Below are 22,187 nucleotides of genomic sequence, written 5' to 3'. Positions count from 1 at the left end.
CTTTAAAGGGTGCTGAAGGCTTTCAACAGCATTTTGTTCCAAAGCAGGCTTTCAGCAAATGCATTGTAGTGTCTTGTTAGGGAGCAATTGCAGGGTGTTGTTTCAGCAGCAAGGAAAACATAAAGGGGAGCGTGTGGGATCAAAAATCCTGAATAAGGATCAGGTAAAAGGCCAGATTTCCTGTTCTTGAGCCTTCTAGGTTGATAGTCATTAATACATATGTTTAACTGAGGAGATGAAGGTCATATTTTCCACAACTCCTGTGCAGAAGCTTATATTCTTTAAAAGTCACCTGATCTGGAGGAAGCAGCATTTGGAACCTTCAAGAGGAGTTGTAAAGCCAAACTTCTCAGTACCAAAATGTGGCTGGACTAGCTATGTCACCTTCTTGCTCTATTGAAAAGGATGTTGGCATGTTGAGGAAACTTAACTGGGCAGTTACTATATATAAAGGAGAGAGGGAACCTGATTCCTTTGGGAAATAAAGGAGACTCTCTCTTATTGTACACAGCTGTTCATTTATTTGTGTTTTCCTATACATTTTTACAGCTGTTTGGTCCTACACATCTTGTGAGCAGATGCAGGACTCATCCAGACTTCATTTTGCACCATGCTTTCCAGGCACAGGTCCAAGTGGTTTATTTTCCTGTTTTTGGACCTCAACTGCCATCGTCAATAGCTAGCAGGACCAGTGGTCAGGGATGAAGGGATTATGGGAATTGTAATGCAAAAACAACTGAAGACCCAAGTTTGGGGAACCTTGTCCTAAGTCAACTACATACACCAATCCAAATGCTTCTGGAATGTAGCTTTCATAAGTAACCTTTGACACTTCTTGTTTGACCTTTATTTGCTCATTGCAGTTATATCTTGTGGAAACCCTGGGACTCCCAGCAATGCAATAGTGACATTTAATGATGGCCTGGTGTTTTCAAGCTCCATCATTTACAAGTGTCGGGATGGCTATTACTCCACGGGGGTGCTCAGCAGGCATTGTACGGTCAATGGGACCTGGACTGGAAGTACCCCAGAGTGTACAGGTGAGTAGCTCAAGAGCTGCTGGGAGCAATCCAGTAAGGCATTATATATACAGTGGTACCTCGAGTTACAAACACTTCAGGTTACAGACTCTGCTAACCCAGAAGTAGTACCTCAGGTTGAGAACTTTACCTCAGGATGAGAATGGAAATCGTGCTGTGACGGCGTGGCAGCAGAAGGAGGCCCCATTAGCTAAAGTGGTAACTCAAGTTAAGAATGGACCTCCAGAATGAATTAAGTTCTTAACCAGAGGTACCACTGTACACTGACCAAAATTTCATCCACCTTGTCTAGTCCTCCCTCTTTTTCAACACCAATTAGCCAGATGCCATTGGAAGAGTCCAGATCAGGCTCTTAATCTTAATGATGAACAATTGAATAGCCACACTGCAGTTTATTTGCATCCACCACTCCCATTTGGTCCCTTCTTTTTCTATATCAGCCCTCTTCAACCTACTGCCTTTCAGATGCTTTGGAATGCCATCAGCCCTAGGCGGCATGTACTCAAATGGGGGGTAGGGGTGGAGTTTGAATCATAAAAGGGAGTGAAACTCTCCCCCTTCTCTCTTGGTTTTTTTTTTGGGGGGGGGGTCACTTCAGCTCCTTTGAAGATGGTGGCTGTAACCTTCACACATAGAGATACAAAGTGCCCCCGTTTTAAAGGACTTTTGGGGTAGCTGCCACTAAAATATGGCCACTTTTTCCTGGCAACCACAATTTCCTCCTAGACTACTCCCTGCAGTTAGACTTTGGGGGGGGGCTGGGGGGGATGGTAGACACCAGCTAATCAGAACCATAAGAGAGCTTCAGTGATTTTCATGTGCTAAAAATCACATAGGCACCCAAAAATCAGTGAAATGCTTCCTCTCATTTTTGCAGTCTGTGAATAGGGCCACAAATTATTTAGGTGTGTGTGGCATTTTAGCTTAGCCTTACCCAGCACATCATTTAGGAATTAGGCAAATGACCATTCTCTGCTTTCACCCACCCAAATCTGCAATCTGGAGAAAATACAGGTTTATATTTAGAACTGAAGTGAAGATTTGCTCATTATATCTCATTATTCAGAGGCCAGCTTTGCAACTTTGCTTTGGAGACATTCTGAGAATGTAACCACTTTATGTGTTTTTCTTCCCACCCAGTTATTAACTGTGGGGATCCTGGCGTGCCAGCCAATGGCATTCGGTTGGGCAATGACTTTACCTACAATAAGACTGTCACGTTTCTGTGCATGCCTGGCTATATGATGGAGACAGACAGAGCCTCTGCTTTGACCTGCACCAAGGACCGGACATGGAATGGAACAAAACCTGTCTGCAAAGGTAAGGCCTATTTGTTCAGCATCTTCAGGATTAGGTTGTTGTTGTTTTTAAAATGCATTGTATGCCTGGGAATATAATCTAGATTTTCCAAAGAAATTTGGATGGCAGCGCTTGTTATGGACAACCATTTGTCAAGGTTACAATTATCATGGTTGCACACACAGTAAATAGGACAAGGAGAATATTACTATTCCTTCCATGGGTTTCTGACTGGGTGTGCATGTGTGTTGAAGTCCACTTTACCATGCAACAGATGTTCCAGATGGCCAGCTTACTGTATGGCTGGTTGCATGTATGCTGTGGTCATCTTGTCCCCTTGTTAATGGGGGCCATCTATATCCATGCAGTGTTTGATTATTCCCTTTCCCAAGTGGAAAGGGCAGACTGGCATTTGTGAAGTCAATTTCCTTTGGAGAAGAGAGACCTGGTGGGTTTTTGCTCTTCTCTTTTAAACCAATGAATGCCTATCTGCGAGGGCCGGCAAATGAATCAGTGCTGGTTTTGATGGTTAAAGCTCCAAACAGTTTGGGGCCATGTTATCTGAAAGATCACCTCCACTAGTATGATTCTGCCCCAGGCACTAACTTCAACCTCATTGGGCCTGCTTGCCCCTCTTACCTTTTTCCTCATGGACAAATTTATGGGGACTCTGTGCCAATGATGGCTGAGGCCAAAGATAAAAGTAAACTGAGCAGTGAAAGTGATTGTTGTACAATAGACTGCGTCCCAGTCATGCATTCTCTATTTAGGCAAGCAAGAAACATTACTGCAGCCCTTGACTGCAGTATTTAGAGAAGGCATGGAGAAGGAACAGTGAAGGATGTTGCCGGAGGGGGGGGAGCCATGGTTTGAGGAGAGAGTCCCAAGGGCCTGACAGAAGCCTGGATATGACCCCTAGTGTACTTTCCCACCCCTGGCATTATTCATTCTGGATGCTGAGATCTAATCTGGATCCATTCCATTGTCTGCCAAAACGTTGGGGAGTTGAACCACTGGATTCTGCTCATCCCTGATGGTTACCTGGGAATGAATGTGCCCTTTTGTTCTCTCTGCCCAGCTATCATCTGCAAACCTCCTCAGGTTGTCCCCAATGGAAAAGTTGTGGGGTCAGATTTCAGCTGGGGATCAAGCGTGAGCTACAGCTGCCTGGAAGGATACCAGCTATCCCTGCCCGCAATTCTGACCTGCGAAGGGAATGGATCATGGAGCGGAGAACTTCCGCAGTGTTTTCGTAAGCATGCAATCTCAGCTGTGCTGTAGGGGAAAATTGGAAGTGGAATGGGTGGGACATATTTCACTCCAGACATTACCTGCTTTGGGCTAAGGCCAGGACCCAGAGGCCTGTGGAAGGACCACTGAAGTAACTTGAGCCCAGACTTCATGCCATTTCCCAAATGTCTCTGTCTATCACAGGCAAAGTGGGTAAGGTTACTTGCTTTCCCAAAAGGGAATCAAGGCAGGAGAGAAATGGCAGGGTGCAGGCTCTTGCAGCGGAGCAGGGGGACCTGTAAGCACTCCCTTGGTTCAAGTGGGCCAGCCTCAGCCCACCTCACTCTACTCTACTTGTGATTCCTACTTAACACACAAACTGCTGATCCAAAGGTGTCATCAAATCTACAATTTACAACCCATCCTCTTCATTCTTGCACCAGAGGGAAATGCTGGGTGGCATTTGCTGACCCCTTTTCAAACCTGCCTTTCATTTAGACAGAAAATGAGAAGCTAAGCTGTGTTTGCAGACTTGGCCCTTGATGCTGAGGAAGTGTTTGAAGGCTTGCTAGATGCTAAATCCTTCTCCAAGCGCAAACTGTGTGTGATTGAACAAGCTTTGATTGTTTCTGTGCAGAGAGAGTTTCATCGGCCCACACCACCGCTGCATTGGGTTCTCTTAAAATAACTTGCCATAGGAAAGCTTGGCATTAAGGTGCCTTCTTCCCACCGTCCTCCCCGGACAATGGCTATCAAAAGATTGAGGGTGGGGGGAGCTCATGTACTGCACACCTCCCCTCACCTGTTGTAGAACAAAACAAGATTTCTTGTTTAATGCAGTGCCACATGGTGACTTTCCACTGTACAATTGAAGATACATTTTAAATGTAAACCAAAGCAGGGGTGAAAAATGGAAGCTTACCTTTCATTCTCCCTCAACCCTTCTGCTAGGAGATGGTGGGTAGAAGGAAATTAATTAAACAGTAATTGGTGACAAGGCAGAAGTGTACTGAATGATGCTCGCCTACCCCTCATGCCGGAAGCTGATTTTTCTTTAAAATTGCAGCTCTATGTGGGATGTGTCTATAATCGGAGGATTCATTTGTGTTGGGAATCGTTTGCCTTACTGAACTGGTGGCCTTTGTTAAGGTAGCCTAACTGCTCTGTTACAGCCGTTTTCTGTGGTGACCCGGGAATCCCAGCTGAAGGGAGGCGTGAAGACCGGGGCTTCACGTATCGCTCCTCTGTCTCGTATTCCTGTTTGCCTCCACTGGTGCTGGTGGGATCAGCAAGGAGGTTCTGTCAATCTGATGGATCGTGGAGTGGAACACAGCCAAGCTGCATAGGTAAGAGGGCATTTTGGTGGGGCATTTCACCAATGAAAGCCATGAGCCAGTGAGTGCTGAAAGTGGACAACAAAATGTCTAGAAGGGGTGTGTGTGTGTGTATGTACACACACATATACATATATACATATGGATGGGTGTGTGTATAGAGAGAGAGAGAGAAGGGGAGGGAGAGTGATTGGTATGGTTGCTAGACCAGGGTATGAGACACTTGACTCCTTGTGTGCCTCCCCTACTGCAGTTGATGGGATCTTCAGTCCTCTCCCTTTCCCAGTCAACACCTGAGATAAGATCTTTTGTCTCAGGCTACTACTTTAAATATCCAGACACACAAGATTGGGGGAGGGCTCATGGAGCCTTGTAGTGTAAAACTGTCAGCCCAGAAGTTCCCAGTGCAACATTCATCAGAACCATAGGGAAGAATGGCAAACCAAATTCAGTTTGGTTTGGATTTAATGGGAATCTACCTATTTTGCACTTCCCATAACCATCATTGAGCAAAATCAAAGCTATCCTTCATGACTCATACTTCTCTGAATTTAATGATCCAGTTATCTAAATAAACATTGTGTGCAAATTTGTGTGTATTAGGGGGAAATGTGCATTTTGTTATTAGTGAAAATAGCATAAAATTGCATTCTGTTAGGGGAAATTGCTTGCAAAAATGCATACATTAGGCAACATTGTGTATAGTAGGAGAAAGTCATACCAAAATGCTGGTGGACTTTCATGAGGGATTCTTTAGATAAATCACAAACTGATGTGGAGAGCTGAACTTACAACTAGAAGGATGAGAAGCTGAAAAAAAACTGAAATTGACAGATTCACCCATCCCTTTGCCACAGCTCACTTGTTGGAATTAAGCAAGATAAATGGAGATAAATAATGCTAGATTAATAGTGCCATTAACTCTTCCTTGCTCTTCAATCTTTTACTACATTTCTGTCTGCTTCTAATCAGACTCAACACACACAACATGTATAGATCCTGGTGTGCCCCTTTATGGAATGCAAAACAACTCCCAAGGTTATCAGGTAATTATTATTGCCTCTTTATTGATCTAATTTTATTCTCTCCTCTCTCTAAATGAACTCCTTTATCTGCCTGATGCATAGTATCTCTCGATCCTTCCATCCATCTAATCTAGTCTCCCTTCCTCCCTTCCACGTAACGTTTCTCAGACACAGAATGATTCCTTTGATTGAACTGAAGTGCAAATGTGTTGCATAAGAAGACCCTACTGAATCCAAACGAAAGGCTTACTTCATGCAGCATCCTGCTGCCCACAGTGGTCAACCAAATGTCTCTGAGAAGCACATGAGGAGCAATAATTGTTCCCAGCAGCTGGTGATTCACAGAGATGTTGACTCTTTGTGACTAGTGGCCGTCACTACCATTATCATTCAGGGATTTGTCTTGTCCTTCTTTTGAAACTGTTAGCTGTCAGTATATCCTGTGGCGGCAGATTCCATAGGTTAGCTGGGTACTGTGTGCAGAAGTACTCCCTACTGGTCATGGTGGTCACCTGTGATCTCCAGGATCAGAGGCAGCATACTAGTTGCTGAAGAACAACAGTGGGAGGCAGGGCAATTGTGGTCCAGTTCTGCTTTGTGGATTTTCCAGAGGCAGCTGGTTGTCCATTGTGGGGAAATGGGATGCTGTGTACTAGATAAACCTTTAATCTGATGCTGCGGGGCTCTTTGGGTCACCTGAACTGAGGTAGGGGCTAAACCAACCCCTGCATCTAATGACTACTAGTCGCTCAGAATTAAATCCGCTCCTCTCCTCCTCCCTTGACAGTGGGATGCAAGTCCTGGTTCTCACAACTTCCTATTTCTGTTGCCCTTCCCTATTACATCTTTATCCAAGGAACTTGGAGCAGCAAGCATTAGACACACAATCCAAGGCTGAGATAGAATGACTGGCTCAAGGTCACCCAGTGAACTTCACAGCTGACTGGGGGATTGAATCCACATCTCTGCAGTCCAACATTCTGGCTACTGCTATGCATGGCCTTTCGTAAACTGGGCTGGCACAAGATATTGTGCTGCTGCCACTGCCACTGCCACTGCCACTGCCCCCACCCCACTCCTCCTCTTCATTTTAGCCCACTTCCCCCCTGCTTAGGTTATTTCTTTCACCCTAACTTTAACAGTAGAGTCCCTGCTGCACTCAAAAAAGCACCAATTATTTTTATTATTATTTATTTGGAATACATATACCCTTCTCAATAGTCCAGAGAGGCTCTCAAAGCATCATTCTGGGAAGGGTGGCTGTGAGAGTGCCTGAGCTGCCTAAAGATGCCACCTGAAGTTTATTGGGCCACATCTCACAGCTTGCAATTGCAGGCAGGTTCCAAGGCTGTAAAGGCTGTAAACCCCTTTTCTTTCCACCGCTCAGTCCCTGTTTCTCCATACCAACAGATCGGGAGCATCGTCTATTTCAAGTGCCACAAAGGATACCTGTTGCAGGGCTCCACCACGCGGGCTTGTCTCCCAAACCTGACATGGAGTGGAATGCAGCCTGATTGCATCCGTGAGTCTTGCAGCCTGATGTGAAGCAGAATGTCTTGGCCGGCTTTTGGGGTGCAGCCTGCACTAAAATCCTGGGGTTTGGGGTGTGTGGTGAAGCAAGTCTCCTAGACTGCCTTCAGATTTTCTAATGGCCCCATGGAAAATGTACAGGTTGGTGGTCTGGAAGCCAGTGGCTTCCATCCAGGCAGGGAGTCCAGCTGGGAAGCAGATGGGCCAGAAAATGGTGAAGCAGGGATTGGCATTCTGAAAGCCATTCATAGGAAACTTGCTTAGATTCAAGTGTACACTGTCTACACTGGCTGGCAACTGCTCTCCATAAACCCAGGCAGATGTCTTTCACAGCCCTACTGCTGGAGAAGCTGGGGGTCAAAGCATGTGCTGTGCCACTGAGTTCTGCAGCCCTTCTCCTTATCTTCCTCTCATGGTTAGTGAGCCTAGTGCTCAGAGTAGCAGCACAATCGCAAGGGGAGCTTATGACACTTTTGCCCTTGTGACATCTTCCACTTCCACTCTGGCAAGCAGCTAAGCTTTGATACAGCAATAAGGTCTGCGGAATAAACAAAATTCCCACTGGCCATTCTTAGTTTAAGTGCTCATCCTTTTGCCCCACACTTTCTAGGAACATGTCCACGTGTTCCATGTCCAAGCACCTTCCTTCCTTCCTTCCTTCCTTCCTTCCTTCCTTCCTTCCTTCCTTCCTTCCTTCCTTCCTTCCTTCCTTTTTCCCTGGTGATATCCCTGTGAAAACCCGCTCTTTAATGCTGAATCAGAACAAGCAGCAATTTGGGCTTTCCGTGGAATTGTTTTCAGAGATAAAGTGTGGATTTTCATGTGGAAAGCACTGGGGCAAAAAAAAAGTGCTCAGACACAGAGCTTTGAAGCACAACTCTGTGTCTAGAAACATGGCACAAAAGGAAATAGGGGTGAGATCTAAGAGGTTGCATTTATCAGAGGGTGTGCTTTAAGCCAAAGTCTTAAAGTCCCTGTGCTTTGTGGCTGAGCAACACATTGCTCTGGCTGAGGCGGTAGGCCAGAGTCAGCAGCTTTAACCCCAGAGCTTACAGAGATTGTTGGTGCAATACCACTCTCTGGCCATCCACACTGGGGGTGCTGAAGTGCAGCTGCTCCCTTACCTGTTAAGCTGCAATGATGGTTCAAAGAGTAAAGCTATTGTACCCTGCTCAGAAACGACATCATTAAGTGATATATAAATAATTAAAATAAACAAATAAGTTTCTGAACCCCACTACCAGAGACCCCTGGCATCTTACAATGAGCACCTCTTCCTGACTGATCTCAATAGGACTGGCTTGTGCAGCTAAATCATTTTTTGGCAAGGGGGAAGCTCTAACCAGTGGGTCATTTGCAGCTCACAGGACTTCCCCATCCAGCCCAGCAGCCCTCCTGCTCCTTAGAAATGATGTCCATCTCCATAACTGTGTAGAGTTTATGTAGGTGTAAATTGTGTTGACTTTTCTCTTTGTATAATTCAAGCTCACACTTGCAAGGAGCCAGAAACCCCATCCCATGCCAACGTGGGTGCTCTGGACCTGCCCTCCCTCGGATACACCCTGATCTACTCTTGCCAGAGTGGCTTTTACCTGACCGGAGGATCAGAACACAGGACCTGTAAAGCAGATGGCAGTTGGACAGGGAAGCCCCCTATTTGCCTTGGTAAGCATTCTGTGATGAGGCTGAAATTTGTCCTTTGCCTGCAGACTCAGAGAGAGAGAGAGATCGCAAGATCTCATTTATATCCTGCACTATCCTGGCCATTCATTCATTTCATTCACTCTTCCCCCCCCCACACACACTCACATCCATTACACCACCCATTCTTGCCTCTGCCTCCACCCAATGCTGGGCCATGCATCCCCTGACCTGCACGTTCCTCAAAAGATATGGGCATCCATGGTCCAAAAAAGCTTCCTTACTCCTCCCATAAATTGATCTCTCCTCTGTGGATTTGGCTAGTCCTTAAAAAAAAAAAAAAGCCATTCAAGAAAGGCCATGTCTTCTGACATCATTGAATTATGCACTGCAGAAAGAGTTACTTCCTATTGCCTGCCATACTCATATCACCACAGGGGAAGAAAATCCTCCGTCTTGTCTCTCCCCATTCAGTATTGCTTGCGTCCCAATCGCCAAGAGGTGAGAGACTCTAGGTGTTCCACTGTTTTCCCAGGGTTCAGTTTTCTTAGAATGACGGCCAGTGAAGACTGTGGTGTCTGTAGGATATATGTTTTCATATACACGTAAATATAGCTTGAGCATAAGATAGAAGGGCTCACAACATTAATGCCTCAGCAGATCTTGCTTTCCCATCAGATTTCCAGGGAAGCCCCATGTCACAGCTTTGGGTCCAGCACAGAGTAGATAGGCCTCTGTGTCTCCAGCTTCCAGCACCAGCCAAAACTCACAAACCAAACTCACAAACCTAGGATGACTTGATGCCCAACAAGGTGTGTGCAGAGGACATGGCTATCCCCCTCCTGGAAGCATATCCAGTTGTCACTATGGCAACATCTCTTCTTAGCTAACTTAGCTGATGAGGCCAGTCAAGACCACCTTGAAAAAGGAACTACTTTTACTAATTCAGCAAGCTCCCTCTTATAGATTCTAGACCTCACTGGATTACAGAATCACAGGCCTGGAAAGGTACCCAGAGGTATCATCCAGACTGACCCCAAAACCTATAACAACAATTTTATAGACCTCTACCAAGAAAGCCCCTGTAGTCTTTCACCTAACCCTTCCCACCACAACAATGTTCTCCTTTATTCAGAAAGGTCCTCTTGTATCCTCACATGTTCTGGCAGACCTGTTTGTTGCGCTGCTTAGAGAACTGACCTTTGTTTGTCTCTTTTTTTATAGCGGACATCCGTCCCAGTGGGAGACCAGTGGGCACTGCGAGGGACCTGCCTCTTCCCAAGGTGTCAGGTACTGCTTTCCTTTATTAAAACCTTAGTACCAAATTTAGAAAATTAGCTCAAACAAGAAATGGCACAGAACCCATTCCACTCACCCACACCCCCAACAGAATCAGTGCTTGCAAATTTATGCAAGTGGAATCAAATAATTAACTGATTAATAGATCAAAACTCATTCCATTAATCAACTAAAATACTTTAAATGAGTGCTCTTAATTGGAAGTAAAGGAAGATAAATTCACAGATAAATGAAGCTTTTTTTGCCCCATATGCGCATTAAAGTTGTAAGCACCAGTATAAAGTCTGTTTGCTCAATGTACTGAATGATTTCAGTGTAAGAGGACCAGGTAGTTTTAGTGAGCAATGCAGAATTAAAGGGTAAGCCATCCCTTCTGCTATCCTGAACCATATCCTAAGGCTTGAGTCCTATTTGCCCCATATCAATATGCCTTATAATAATTCCTCTAAGTTATGTCTCTGCAGATTTCCTAGCAACCTTGAACCCAAGTGGTGAGGAAAACCCTTTGTTTGTGCTCATAGATATAGCTCTGAAGGGATGTATCATCTGCACCCTTTGCTAGGCTGCCAACATTTTATAAAGTCCTGCTTGCCTATCCTTGTGCTGCTACTTCACTTAGTTTACTTCACTGGGAAGGGCTGCCCTAGGGGTGATAACCAAATTCTCCTTAAGAACATAGGAGGCTGCATTTGTCAGACCATTGGTCCACCTAGCTCAATATTTTCCACACTGAGCAGCAGAGTCTCTTGAGGATTTCAGACAGGGGTATGTCCTAGCCTTACCTGGAGATGTCAAAGATCGACCTCGAAACCTTCTGCATGCAAACCAGGTGCTCTACCACTGAGTGGTGCCTCTTGCCCTAGTTGCAGTGCACTCTGCATTCACACACCAAACCACAGTTCCATGGAAACTCCATGGACAGCTTCAGTTAGTATGAAACTGAATGTCAGGCAATTTTGGCTAACTGTTGCCATCTTCTTGCAAATGTTCTGCCTTGCATTGTTCCTAGTTCCCGCTGACGTCTTTGCAAAGAACTCCTTTTGGAAAGGCTCTTATGAGTACATGGGCAAGAAGCAGCTGACTATGCTCTCTGTCACGAGTTTTGACCCAGTCACCAGTAAAGTCAATGCCACCCTGAAAGACCACAGTGGTGTGGAGCTACAACTGTCTGGTAGGTCAGCTTCCATATATCCTTATTTGCCACAGATGATGCAGTCAGTTGCCCATCCATGTTGGCTAATAAAGAAGTAGAAAAATTCCATACTTCACTTAATTAGCACAATATGCAGTGTCCTACAGATTTGGTTGTAGTGCAGCTCACATCATCCCTGACCATTGGCCATCTGGCTGTGGATAATGGGAGCTGCAGTCTAATAAAGCCTGGAGAGCACCACATTGGCTACCCTGCAGTATAAAGGTAAAAAGGTAAAGGTACCCCTGCCCATACGGGCCAGTCTTGACAGACTCTAGGGTTGTGCACTCATCTCACTCTAGAGGCCGGGAGCCAGCGCTGTCCGCAGACACTTCCGGGTCACGTGGCCAGCGTGACGAAGCTACTCTGGTGAGCCAGAGCCGCACACGGAAATGCCGTTTACCTTCCCGCTAGTAAGCAGTCCCTATTTATCTACTTGCACCCAGGGGTGCTTTCGAACTGCTAGGTTGGCAGGCGCTGGGACCGAGCAGTGGGAGCGCACCCCGCCGCGGGGATTCGAACCACTGACCATGCGATCGGCAAGTCCTAACCCTGCAGTATACAGTACAGCAAATTAATAGTGTATTAATGGTGCCAGGTTATGGCTAAAAGTGTAGGTAGCTATCTCCCTGCCGAAATAAGGGCAGCATTTGGCCAAGGCTAGGGAACCTGCAGCCTTCCAGATGTTGCTGGACTCAACTCCCATCATCCATTGGCCATGCTGGCTGTGGCTGATGGGAGTTGCAGTCCAGTTGGAGGGTCCACAGGTTTCTCATTCCTGCATCAGACCAATGAGGACCCAGAAACTGCCGTTTCCTTAGGTCCCTTGCAATAAAGTGTGTAGAGTCATGAACTGCAGTGATCCTTAGTCCTCCCTGTTCAGGCATCTAACCAACAGTCAAGGCAAAACAAGTGATCAAAGAGGCAAGCTGAGGTCAGCTTCCAGATAATCCACTGAAACTCTATTCATGGTTAGGATTTTTCTGCCTCCAAGATGCATCGCTGCGCACTTACTCGCACTTACCTTTGTCTGATGTTTCATCACCCATCCACCTTGTTTGGAGTGAGCTTTTTGGAGCTCTTAGGAATTTCACCATCCTGAATAATTCAGTGCTGCCTGAAGACAGGAGCATCTGAAATAAAATGCATCTTAACTCTAGCATTGTGCAACTAGAGAGTGCAGGTCCAGTGTGTGAAAGAGCTTGCAAGTCTTCTTCTCCAATATCACTAGGATATTACCCATCACTGTCACTTTCATTGTGCCTCTGTCAGGGCTTGTCCACACTTTGGCTCATCTTCTGTCCAGAAAGCATAGGTCCAAACAGTTTTCCCATTGCCCCACTCCTTTTACAGGGAAAGCCCACTCCTTAGTGTTAAGTCAAATGAAACAGAAATTTGGAGAAAACCCAAATTGTTGTTTGTTCCAAATGAGCACTAAAGAGTGATTTTCCCCAGGGAAAAGCAGTGAGACAAGAGGAAGTGTGAATAAGTCTTTTTGCTTTTCTTTTTGCTAAGAGAAGCCACAAGCTCTTGAAGGACCAACCTTCTCATTGTATTCTCTTTACAGGTATTTACAAAAGAGAAGATGTCCACCTGCTCCTCCAGGTGTACCAGATTACAGGGCCGGTGGAGATCTTCATGAACAAATTCAAGAACGAAAAGTGGGCTTTAGATGGTCATGTAAGTATTAGCGCAGCCCAGTATTGTCTTGTTCATTTGGCCCATCCACACATTACGCTTTCAGAATTTGTCTGAAGTGTTCCAATGGCAGACGTATAGAGCTGTGGAAGGCGGGGGGGGGGGGGGCTAGGGATGAGAACAAGAAACAGCAGGAGCCATTGCACTGGGAGTCTGAAGTAAAAGTCAACATAAGATTACTAATTGGAGTAGTGACCTCCTTGCTATAGTTATGGAATATCCTCTCCAACACGACCCGCTGGATTCTATTCCACTTCACCAGATCTTTAGCTCCTAATCTAGTATGATCACCAATGGTTTCCCGTCATCTTGGGAAATTAGTGACAAGTGGGATGCTGCAGGGTTCTGTCCTGGGCCCGGTGCTGTTCAGCATCTTTATAAATTACTTGGATGAAGTAATAGAGGAGGCACTCATCAGATTTTCAGATGACACCAAACTGGAAGGGTCAGCTAATACCTCAAAAGGTAGAATCAGGATTCAATATGACCCTAGCAGATTGGAGAACAGGACCAAAATTAACAAAATGAATTTCAGTAGGTACAAAGATAAGGATATACACGCAGGCAGGAATAATCAGATGCACAAATATAGGATGGGGGACATCTGGGTTGACACCAGTAAATGTAAAAAAGAAGATGATGATCTAGGGATCTTAGTAGACTACAAGCTTCAGATGAGTCAACAGTGTGATGCAGCAGCAAAAAAATAATGAATGCAATTCTAGGCTGCATCAACAGAAGTGCCCAGATCAAGGCAAGTAATAGCTCTGTTCTATGCTGCCTCGGTCAGACCACACCTAGAATACTATGCCCAGTTCTGGGCACCACAGTGGAAGCCAGGCCTTATGAAGAATGGTGAAGGGAGCTGGATGTGTTTAATCTGGAGAAGAGGAGACTGAGTAGTGATATGATATCAGTCTTCAAATATCTGAAGGGCTGTCACATGGATGGCAGAGCAAGCTTGCTTTCTGCTGCCCCGGAGGGCAGGACCCAAACCAATGAATTTAAATTACAAGAAATGAGGTTCCAACAAAACATTAGGAAGAATAGTCTGACGGTTAGAGCTGTTCAACAGTGGTGATCTGCAGGGACTCTTTAGCTCTGGTTCCTACATTTGTCTCTCTGACCAGCATAAGCATTGACAGAGGAGAATCATGCATACTTAGTTTCTGTGCTGGTCCAACCAGCATGAGCTGAATCAGTGCCCTTTGGGTGGCTGATTGAGCACCCGGACCCAACACTACACTTGAGCAGTTTCAACATTTGAAGAGACTGCTCAGGAGCGCTGGATTTGCTTTCAGGACGAGCAACCTGCTGTCTGTGATCAGTTCTCTTTGCTGTGGGCTCCATATCTTTGCTGTCAAAATGTGTACTTTCGTCATTTTTGTACTGTTATGTTGTTTTGTTGAATAATTATTTGGGGGCTTTTGGAGAAAAAGTCTAGCAATCTATGCTAAACCACCCTCCAAAGTAAAGAATCTTTATGCAATCAGAAACATGGGATTCTGCAGTTTGTTCCTCCTTCCGATACACAGGTCTCTCCAGAATCATCGAGTGGGACGTTTGTCTACCAGGGATTTGTGCATGGCAAAGGTTTTGGGCAGTTTGGCCTGCAGAGGCTAGGTAAGTTATCCTGCCTTCGTGCAAAAAATCCTATCCTTTAAATTTTTTTACTTGTACATTATTTTAATACCAGTATAACTATTACATCTGTAATTTTTATACAGCAATGCAATGGGGGGATTTTCAGTTATGTGAATTGAGCAAATATCTATGCAGTAGTGGGCACATGGCGAGGGATGGGCCATTCAGACTCAGAACCCCCAGCCTCTGTCCCCCAAAGCACCCCCAAAGCATGGCATGCGATTTAATGGCACATCTTCCTTTTCAGACATCATTGAACGAGATGCCGAGTCTATAGGACATCCATTTGCATCCAACAGCAGTTCAGTGGCAGCTGCTATCCTTGTGCCTTTCATTGCCCTGATTATTGCAGGGTTTGTGCTCTATCTCTACAAACACAGGTGAGCAAACCTGGAAGCAAACGGAGGGAGGCTTAACCTTGTAGGGAGGAGAGTGGCTCTGCTTGTCTAAAGGAACTCCCGACAAACAACCAATATCTGATCAACCATGCTCAATCAAAGTAGCCTCTCTGCTGGCATGCCCTGCAGGGCCATCTCTGACTCCTCTTTTTGGTCTTGTCTGGTACAGAAGGAGACCGAAGGTGCCATTCAATGGTTACGCTGGGCATGAAAACACCAATGTTCGTGGAACGTTTGAAAACCCCATGTATGACCGCAACTTGCAGCCGACGGATATCATGGCCAACGAGGCAGAGTTTACAGTCAGCACCGTGTGCACTGCGGTATAGCACTTAACAAACCTGCGCAGTAAGTGCCGTGTTGTTCAGCTGTTCCCAGTTCACAAGTAATCTAGCGTTTTTAATTTGCAAAGTATTTGCTGGAGTTTCCCAACCTTGTTATTGGTGACTCAACACAGGCCAAAGACTTCCTAGATCTGGGCCTCTGCATTAGGACATAAATTTCAAATAAATAGGGACAGGATGCCCAGTAGTGACTGGCAGGGCAGTGCAGATGGATTGCTGCATTGCCGACCTGCTTTCCTAACATCGTGCATTGTTGCTGCTTATCCAGAGGGAGAGGGAGAGGGAGAGGGAGAGGGGCAAGGCAGCAGGAGCTCAGCGTGGTGTGCATGCAACAGCAAAGAAGAAGAAGAGGAGTTTGGATTTGATATCCCGCCTTTCACTCCCCTTCAGGAGTCTCAAAGCGGCTAACATTCTCCTTTCCCTTCCTCCCCCACAACAAACACTCTGTGAGGTGAGTGGGGCTGAGAGACTTCAAAGAAGTGTGACTGGCCCAAGGTCACCCAGCAGCTGCATGTGGAAGAGTGGAGGCGCGAACCCGGTTCCCCAAATTACGAGACTACCGCTCTTAACCACTACACCACACTGGCTCCCAATACAATGCTCCTGCCCACACTGTGCCAAGAGGGAATGGTGCAGGGTGTTGGGAAAGCAGAGCAGCAACGTGGCCACACACAAATCCCACCAACTGCTACTGGCCATACCATAAATCACTCTACTTCTTAAGCTTCCTCACAATCTCCATTTAGGGTGTTGTTTTTTTACAGATGACTATGCTCAGTGTTTAATGGAGTCCACGTTTGGTGTTACTTTTATGATGGTTTGTATACACCTCAAGGTCTCCTTTCTATGGTAATATAGATGCAATGTAAATATTTTCATAAATAAACAGCTGTTTTGGGTAAAATTACTTGGTTTATTTAGGTTCCACAAGGAAAAAATGGTAATCAGATTTGAACATGACTGGACATAATTCACACCACTTTGGAATAATAAGCAGGCAAGGATTAGTTATAACCCTTTCTCAATTTTAGAAACGTAGAGGGAATTAACAGCCAGCCCATTGAGAGCAGGTAACTCTTTTGTGCTGTGGATCCAGCCTTGCTTCTCGTTTTCTCTTCCTCTGCAGCATTCTCCAGAGACGGGAGTCTCGCCAGTGCCCGGTGTTCCTCCTGGTTCATCTTTGCCCATGATCATCCCTCCCAGAAATGTTGGGGCTGTGGAGTTGATATGGTGCCTTTGAGTTGATCCAGAGAGAGAAAGAGAAAGAGAGTGACTGCCTTGCTGTTCATCACTGCTCCACATCCTCATTGCCTTCCGTTCCACCCTGCAGCCGATAGTCAAATCAACCAAAGCACCCACTCCAGCCCTTGTGTTACGACCACATGGGAGTGGATCCACCAACACGTCCCCCCACCTCTGAGCCTTTTTCCAGCTGATTCTGGCCAATTTTAGAACCCAGAGACCAGAGGTTGTCCAGCTGTTTGTTTTTGGTTGATTATTGCCTTCTGGGGAATACATCGTGACCTAGTAGGGAAATCCAAGAGCGTTAAATTGCCAGAGGAAGTGAAAGACATGTAAGATGAAGTGGCTGCATTGGGGCTGACGAGACTTCCTGGATGCAGAGAGTATGGGGCACAAAAGCACCCATCACATTGAACTAAAGCAGCAGGTTTAGCAAATGGAGAAATGGTTGCTTCATGTGTGTTCATTCTCTCCTTCCTCCCCCATCTCATGTAGGTACTTCATGCTAATAGCCTACTTCAAGGACTGGAGGTTTCTGCAAAACCTGCCACACACATCCAGACCCAATCCACCTCATTCTGTACTTTAAAATAACCTCTGCTTTATTCTGTCAAGGTCAGCTGCTTGTCTTTGTTCCAGGTATAAGGCCAATTCGAACCCTGCCTTTTAAACCACAGCTGCCATTGTTGCTTTGTCCTTGCTAGCGTTGACAGGATTGTTAGAGAGTAAGGACCATGCCAGGGACCTTTCTTGGCATAGGGGATGGGCAGCCTTATTTGCACAGTTGTCAAAGTTGAAATCGAAGCATCTTTCCCTAGCTAGCACATTCATTGCAGGTCAGTCGCATTTTGCCAGCCCTTGAACTACAATATTTTGTCACTGGGGAACAATTTCTCACAAATGCACTTCCCTTGCTTTTTTGAATAATGCCCTGAGGAATATGGCAGCATGAGAGTCATGAAGTCCTTTTGGTTACTGTATGTGGCCTCACCAGTGTCTAAAAAGACTAATTCATTTTGTTCTGACCCCCTCCCTCCTCATGTAGATTCCTTTTAGGGAAAAAGAGGCTGAGCCCCCACCCCCCAAAAAAAATCTGTACCACCATAGTAGGGTTGCTCACATTTCTTTTACATTTATTTCAAAAAAATATGGCAAATACGTTTGCCTGCAGCATTGTGAAACTGCTCTCTTCTCCATTTTATTACATTCTGTGCTTCCTGCTGGAGTGCACAACTGCTCTACTGAAGTGAGAACCTGAACGAACCCACTCAGCCCCCATCTCTTGCTACAAGGACAGAATCTTGCACTACTGGTCTAGATTGGATTTTTACTCTTGGCAATAGACTAGAGACTTTGCATTGTCGAGAGCAGCCCATTTGTCACACGCAGTCAGATCCATCTAGCTCAGTGTTTGGTTATAGCAGTAGTCTGCCAGGGAGAGTTGGTTGAAAATATTCTCTTTGACATCTATTTACCTCACTCCCCTCACCCCACATGCAGAAAATTTCAGAGAGTAGAGGGATAAGTATAAATACAGCCCTGCAATGCCCCACCTGCAGTCTGAAGTGGTACAATCGAGAACACATGTTTGATGTGCCTCATCTACTGAGCATCCATCATCAAGCGATCAAAGGTATATTACAGTTGACTGAACATTAAAGCCTCATCTACCATTTGTGTAAACTAGGGTAGATGGGCCCCATATTTTCCCAGACAAAACAAAATTGGGATTTGTGTAGCCATTGGGGCATGGTTTAAAGCTGGAATTTACTCTGGCTGCTTAACAAACTTGAGGCAAAATCTGATTAAACTGGAGCATGCTTCAGTCATGTCCAGAAGATTCTAGATGTAATCCTGGATCCACCTGAGAGCATAGAATAAAATTGTAGCATTGGAAGGAACCCGGGGGGGGGGGGTCATCCATGCCAACCCCCTGCAATGCAAGACTATCAGCTAAGCAAAGCTCCACTAAGCATCTATGACAGGTGGCTATTCAACCTCTGCTAAAAACCTCAAAGGAAGGAGACTCCATCACCTTGCAAGGGAGTCCGTTCCACTGTCAAGCAGATCTTACCATCAGGAAATTCTTCCTGATGTTTAGTGGGAATCACCTTTCTTACCAGCCTTTCAGGAGATTTTTACAGTAAGAACTTTTGAACAGCAACCCCATGATAAGAACTCTTTGACCTTTCCCCCAAATAACGACTTGTATAATTTCCACGCCAAACGGCTTTAGAATCCCAGAGGAAACTCAAAGTGCAGGATTGTTTTACTGTGTGCAAATACCATTGCATTTTTTAATCCCTATAAAGGAGCACAGGTGTTTGCATTCTTTGCCATCTACCCCAATAAAAGGGAGAAACCGGCAGCGTTGACTTTCACCAGTATTGTTGGTTTGGTTCAAGCTTTCAACCTGGAAAGCTGCTTTCGTCAGAAGATGCCATTTGGTGATAGTTGAGGTTTTTTAGCTGAGACTCACAGCAAGGGAAAAAACATACTGGTGCCTTAACACACACAACCAGGTTTGGGCAGAACCAGGGACAGTAAAATCACAATCATGCCTTATCCCTTTTCAAAAAAATCTTTTGCAGGGAACAAGTATATTTTGAGTAAATTGTCAGACAGCTAGTGTTGAGGACTCTGAATTAATTTTCACCCTTTTCATGTCAACAGCTTTGAGCAGGAATGTAGCCTAATCAGGGTGAATGTGCACCTTCGCCCCTTGTGTACTTCTTAGCAGTCTAGCATTCTCCAAATACTGATTTGGTGATATATTTTTGTAGTAGTGCTGATTTCTCTGAGCTGTTTGGAACTGAGAGTGTGGGCAGTTCAGGAAGAGTAGAGTCAGTGTAACTACTTTGGGCATTCTGTGTGGAAGCTCCCATCAGCTGGGGACAGCAGAAAGGAGCAGCTTTCATCATAAGAAAGAAACAATTTGCACACAGAAAAGTACTATAGTGAGTGTCAAGAGAGAGAGCCAGGCTAGGGATCTTTCCCCTAATGCAAAGGTTTCTACATGCAGGGCAATTTGCTTGGTTTTAAACTGCAGTAGTAGTGAAATATTTTCATAACCATGGGAGGTAACACAGTACAGATTGTTTAAAAGGGCATGTTTGGACACTCATTCTGCCATATTGAGCTACAACAAACCTTCAATGTTCACTAACTTTTCATGCTAGAACCCAAAGTCCCCTGCTTCCCCAACTGAAGCCCTAAATTAATGGTGATTCGTAGAACAGAATCATAGGGCTGGAAGGGGCCTTGTAGATCATCTAGTCCAAATCTCCTGATCTGCAAGGCAGGCTATAGATACAACATCATTCACAGATGGCTGTCCATTCTCCTTAAATTCCTCCAGTGAAATGAGACCCCAACACCTCCTGAAGCAGTCTGTTCCACTCTGGTTTGTTACCATTTTTCTCCAGAGGACAATGAGTTAAAACTTCAGGGATTCTGGCTAAACTTTTGACATGGGTAACAGAGGGCTAATAATTGCATGTGGCAGTGCGAATGCTTCCAAACCCATCCAGCACCATGCAGCGATACCCCTGAAGTAGCATGCTTAAATTATTGTCTTGAAGGAACTTTGTTCCACTCGCCACTGTTGCCATCATGAGTTTGCTTCAGAACTTGCCTCCCCTCTCCCTGGCTTTTGGTTCACTCGGGAGCTACTTGGCCAAAAGCTGTGTTCTCTTTTACAAATTCACCTGCTCGCTGAACAGCATGGCCCGGGATCAGGGAGGATGGAAGCTGTTGTCCACCAACATCTGGAGAGTACCAGCTTCCCCTGCAAACAGCATCTTGCATTCTCATAGGGATTAAAACCAGGGGACCTTCTCAGCCTAGCCTACACTACACTTCTGAAACTTGCTGAGATAATGCAATAGAACATGGTTTCCAAACCGTTCTTCAGGACTTCTCCAAAGTTCCTCAGGAAGATCAGCAATGGCGAGCAGCTTGCCCACAATTACTGATCTCTGGTGTATACTAAAGGCATAGTCTCAGTTTAAGTGGTCAACAGACCCTTGTGGACTGAGCTTAGGCCCCAGAATCCATTGCCACATGCAGTTGAGGGGAACTTAACAGAGCAGCCACTGTGAAAAGTTACCTTAAGGTAGAAAACTATGAAAACCACTGCCCTGGGAGGCTAGCTAGTATAAAGTTGCAATGTCAATGCTACTTCTTCAAACCCGAGGGCAGCCTTCACTAGCCTGGTGCCCTATGGATGTTATGGACTAAAACTCCCAACTGATGGGAGTTGCAGCCAAAAACATATTGCAGGCACCACGTTGGTGAAGGCTGACCCAGAGCAAGGGGCCCCCTGCTGCTGAGCATTCTCCCACTGAAAGCTTGATTCTTTTTTATGAATTCCTTTTCTCTTATCAACGTGGGGGGGGAGGGGGAAGAGAGAGATACTTTTATGTCCCTGTTGCTTTTTTGAAAGCTGGACAAGAGATCTTTTCATTTTCAGTGCCCATTGGACTTGCATCACACAGTTTAACAGAAAAAAAATGAAGAAAAAAAGAAAAAAAAACTTTTTTGTACAGAGATATATTTTTATGAAATAAAGGTTTGTACAGTGGAGAAAAAGACACAATGTAAATTTTCTTTTTTCATTATTGTAGTAAAAAGTAGTGGAAGATTCAGCTTTTTTTGTAAATGTAATAAAATGTATAAATATGGTTTCCATTTAAAAAAAAGAAAAAGAAGGAAAAAAAGAAAACCAACTGTAAATATGTATTCTACATAAAGCTGGCTTGTCTGCAGTATATAACATTTTAAGTTATCCTGTCTCTGTATATGAGGCTTATCCTTTGTGTCTCAGCGTACTTTACTGAATTTGAGAGCTATTTTAAATTTTTGAATTAAAATAAAATATAAATTTTTGCATTGCTTTTCTTACATGGTGTTTTTTTTCTTCCTCATTCTTTTATGCAGCAAATATTCAGGGGTGGGCAGGAGTTAGACCTAGTCTGCAGGTTGACCACCTGATGCTTGTGGGCTGTTGGAATTCTTCCTAAGATTGCTGAATTAGCTAAACCATGGCCTGATCCAGCAAACACATCTCATGCTTTCGACAAAGGGCTTTTTGATGGACTCCTGCCCATGGAAGCCCATTAGATAGCCGCCGCCACCGCACCTGTGACAACAGGCTAGTTTAGAGTCACCAAGACACAGTCACACAGATGTACTTGGTGGTGAGCTGCTTTTGGCTTGATAAGCACAAAGGACTTTTTTTTTCGGCCTGAACTTGCTGGGACTCAGTTCCAG

The 22,187-nt window shown here is 45.2% G+C and overlaps 1 protein-coding gene across 12 annotated transcripts in view; it reads left to right on the top strand.

Moving 5' to 3' along the window:
- The window catches only part of CSMD2 (CUB and Sushi multiple domains 2), a 495,517-nt gene extending 473,709 nt beyond the window's left edge, over nt 1-21,808 (top strand). For all 12 annotated transcript variants that reach the window (XM_083511538.1, XM_083511534.1, XM_083511540.1 and 9 more), the window contains 14 exons: nt 864-1,040; nt 2,181-2,360; nt 3,418-3,591; nt 4,742-4,915; nt 5,876-5,949; nt 7,339-7,450; nt 8,944-9,123; nt 10,324-10,389; nt 11,408-11,569; nt 13,158-13,270; nt 14,824-14,911; nt 15,180-15,312; nt 15,500-15,678; nt 16,801-21,808. In XM_083511538.1, coding sequence (XP_083367664.1) covers nt 864-1,040; nt 2,181-2,360; nt 3,418-3,591; nt 4,742-4,915; nt 5,876-5,949; nt 7,339-7,450; nt 8,944-9,123; nt 10,324-10,389; nt 11,408-11,569; nt 13,158-13,270; nt 14,824-14,911; nt 15,180-15,312; nt 15,500-15,659 — 1,793 coding nt within the window. In that variant the 3' untranslated portion in view covers nt 15,660-15,678; nt 16,801-21,808. The remainder of the gene's footprint in view (nt 1-863; nt 1,041-2,180; nt 2,361-3,417; nt 3,592-4,741; nt 4,916-5,875; nt 5,950-7,338; nt 7,451-8,943; nt 9,124-10,323; nt 10,390-11,407; nt 11,570-13,157; nt 13,271-14,823; nt 14,912-15,179; nt 15,313-15,499; nt 15,679-16,800) is intronic.
- The last annotated feature ends 379 nt before the right edge of the window (nt 21,809-22,187 follow it).

The sequence above is a fragment of the Podarcis liolepis genome (genome assembly GCF_965112155.1).
Source record: "Podarcis liolepis genome assembly, chromosome: 7".
NCBI classification, from domain to species: Eukaryota; Metazoa; Chordata; class Lepidosauria; order Squamata; family Lacertidae; genus Podarcis; species Podarcis liolepis.
The sequence above is the reverse complement of the archived record's forward strand: the minus strand, read 5'-3'. Positions and strand labels throughout refer to the sequence as shown.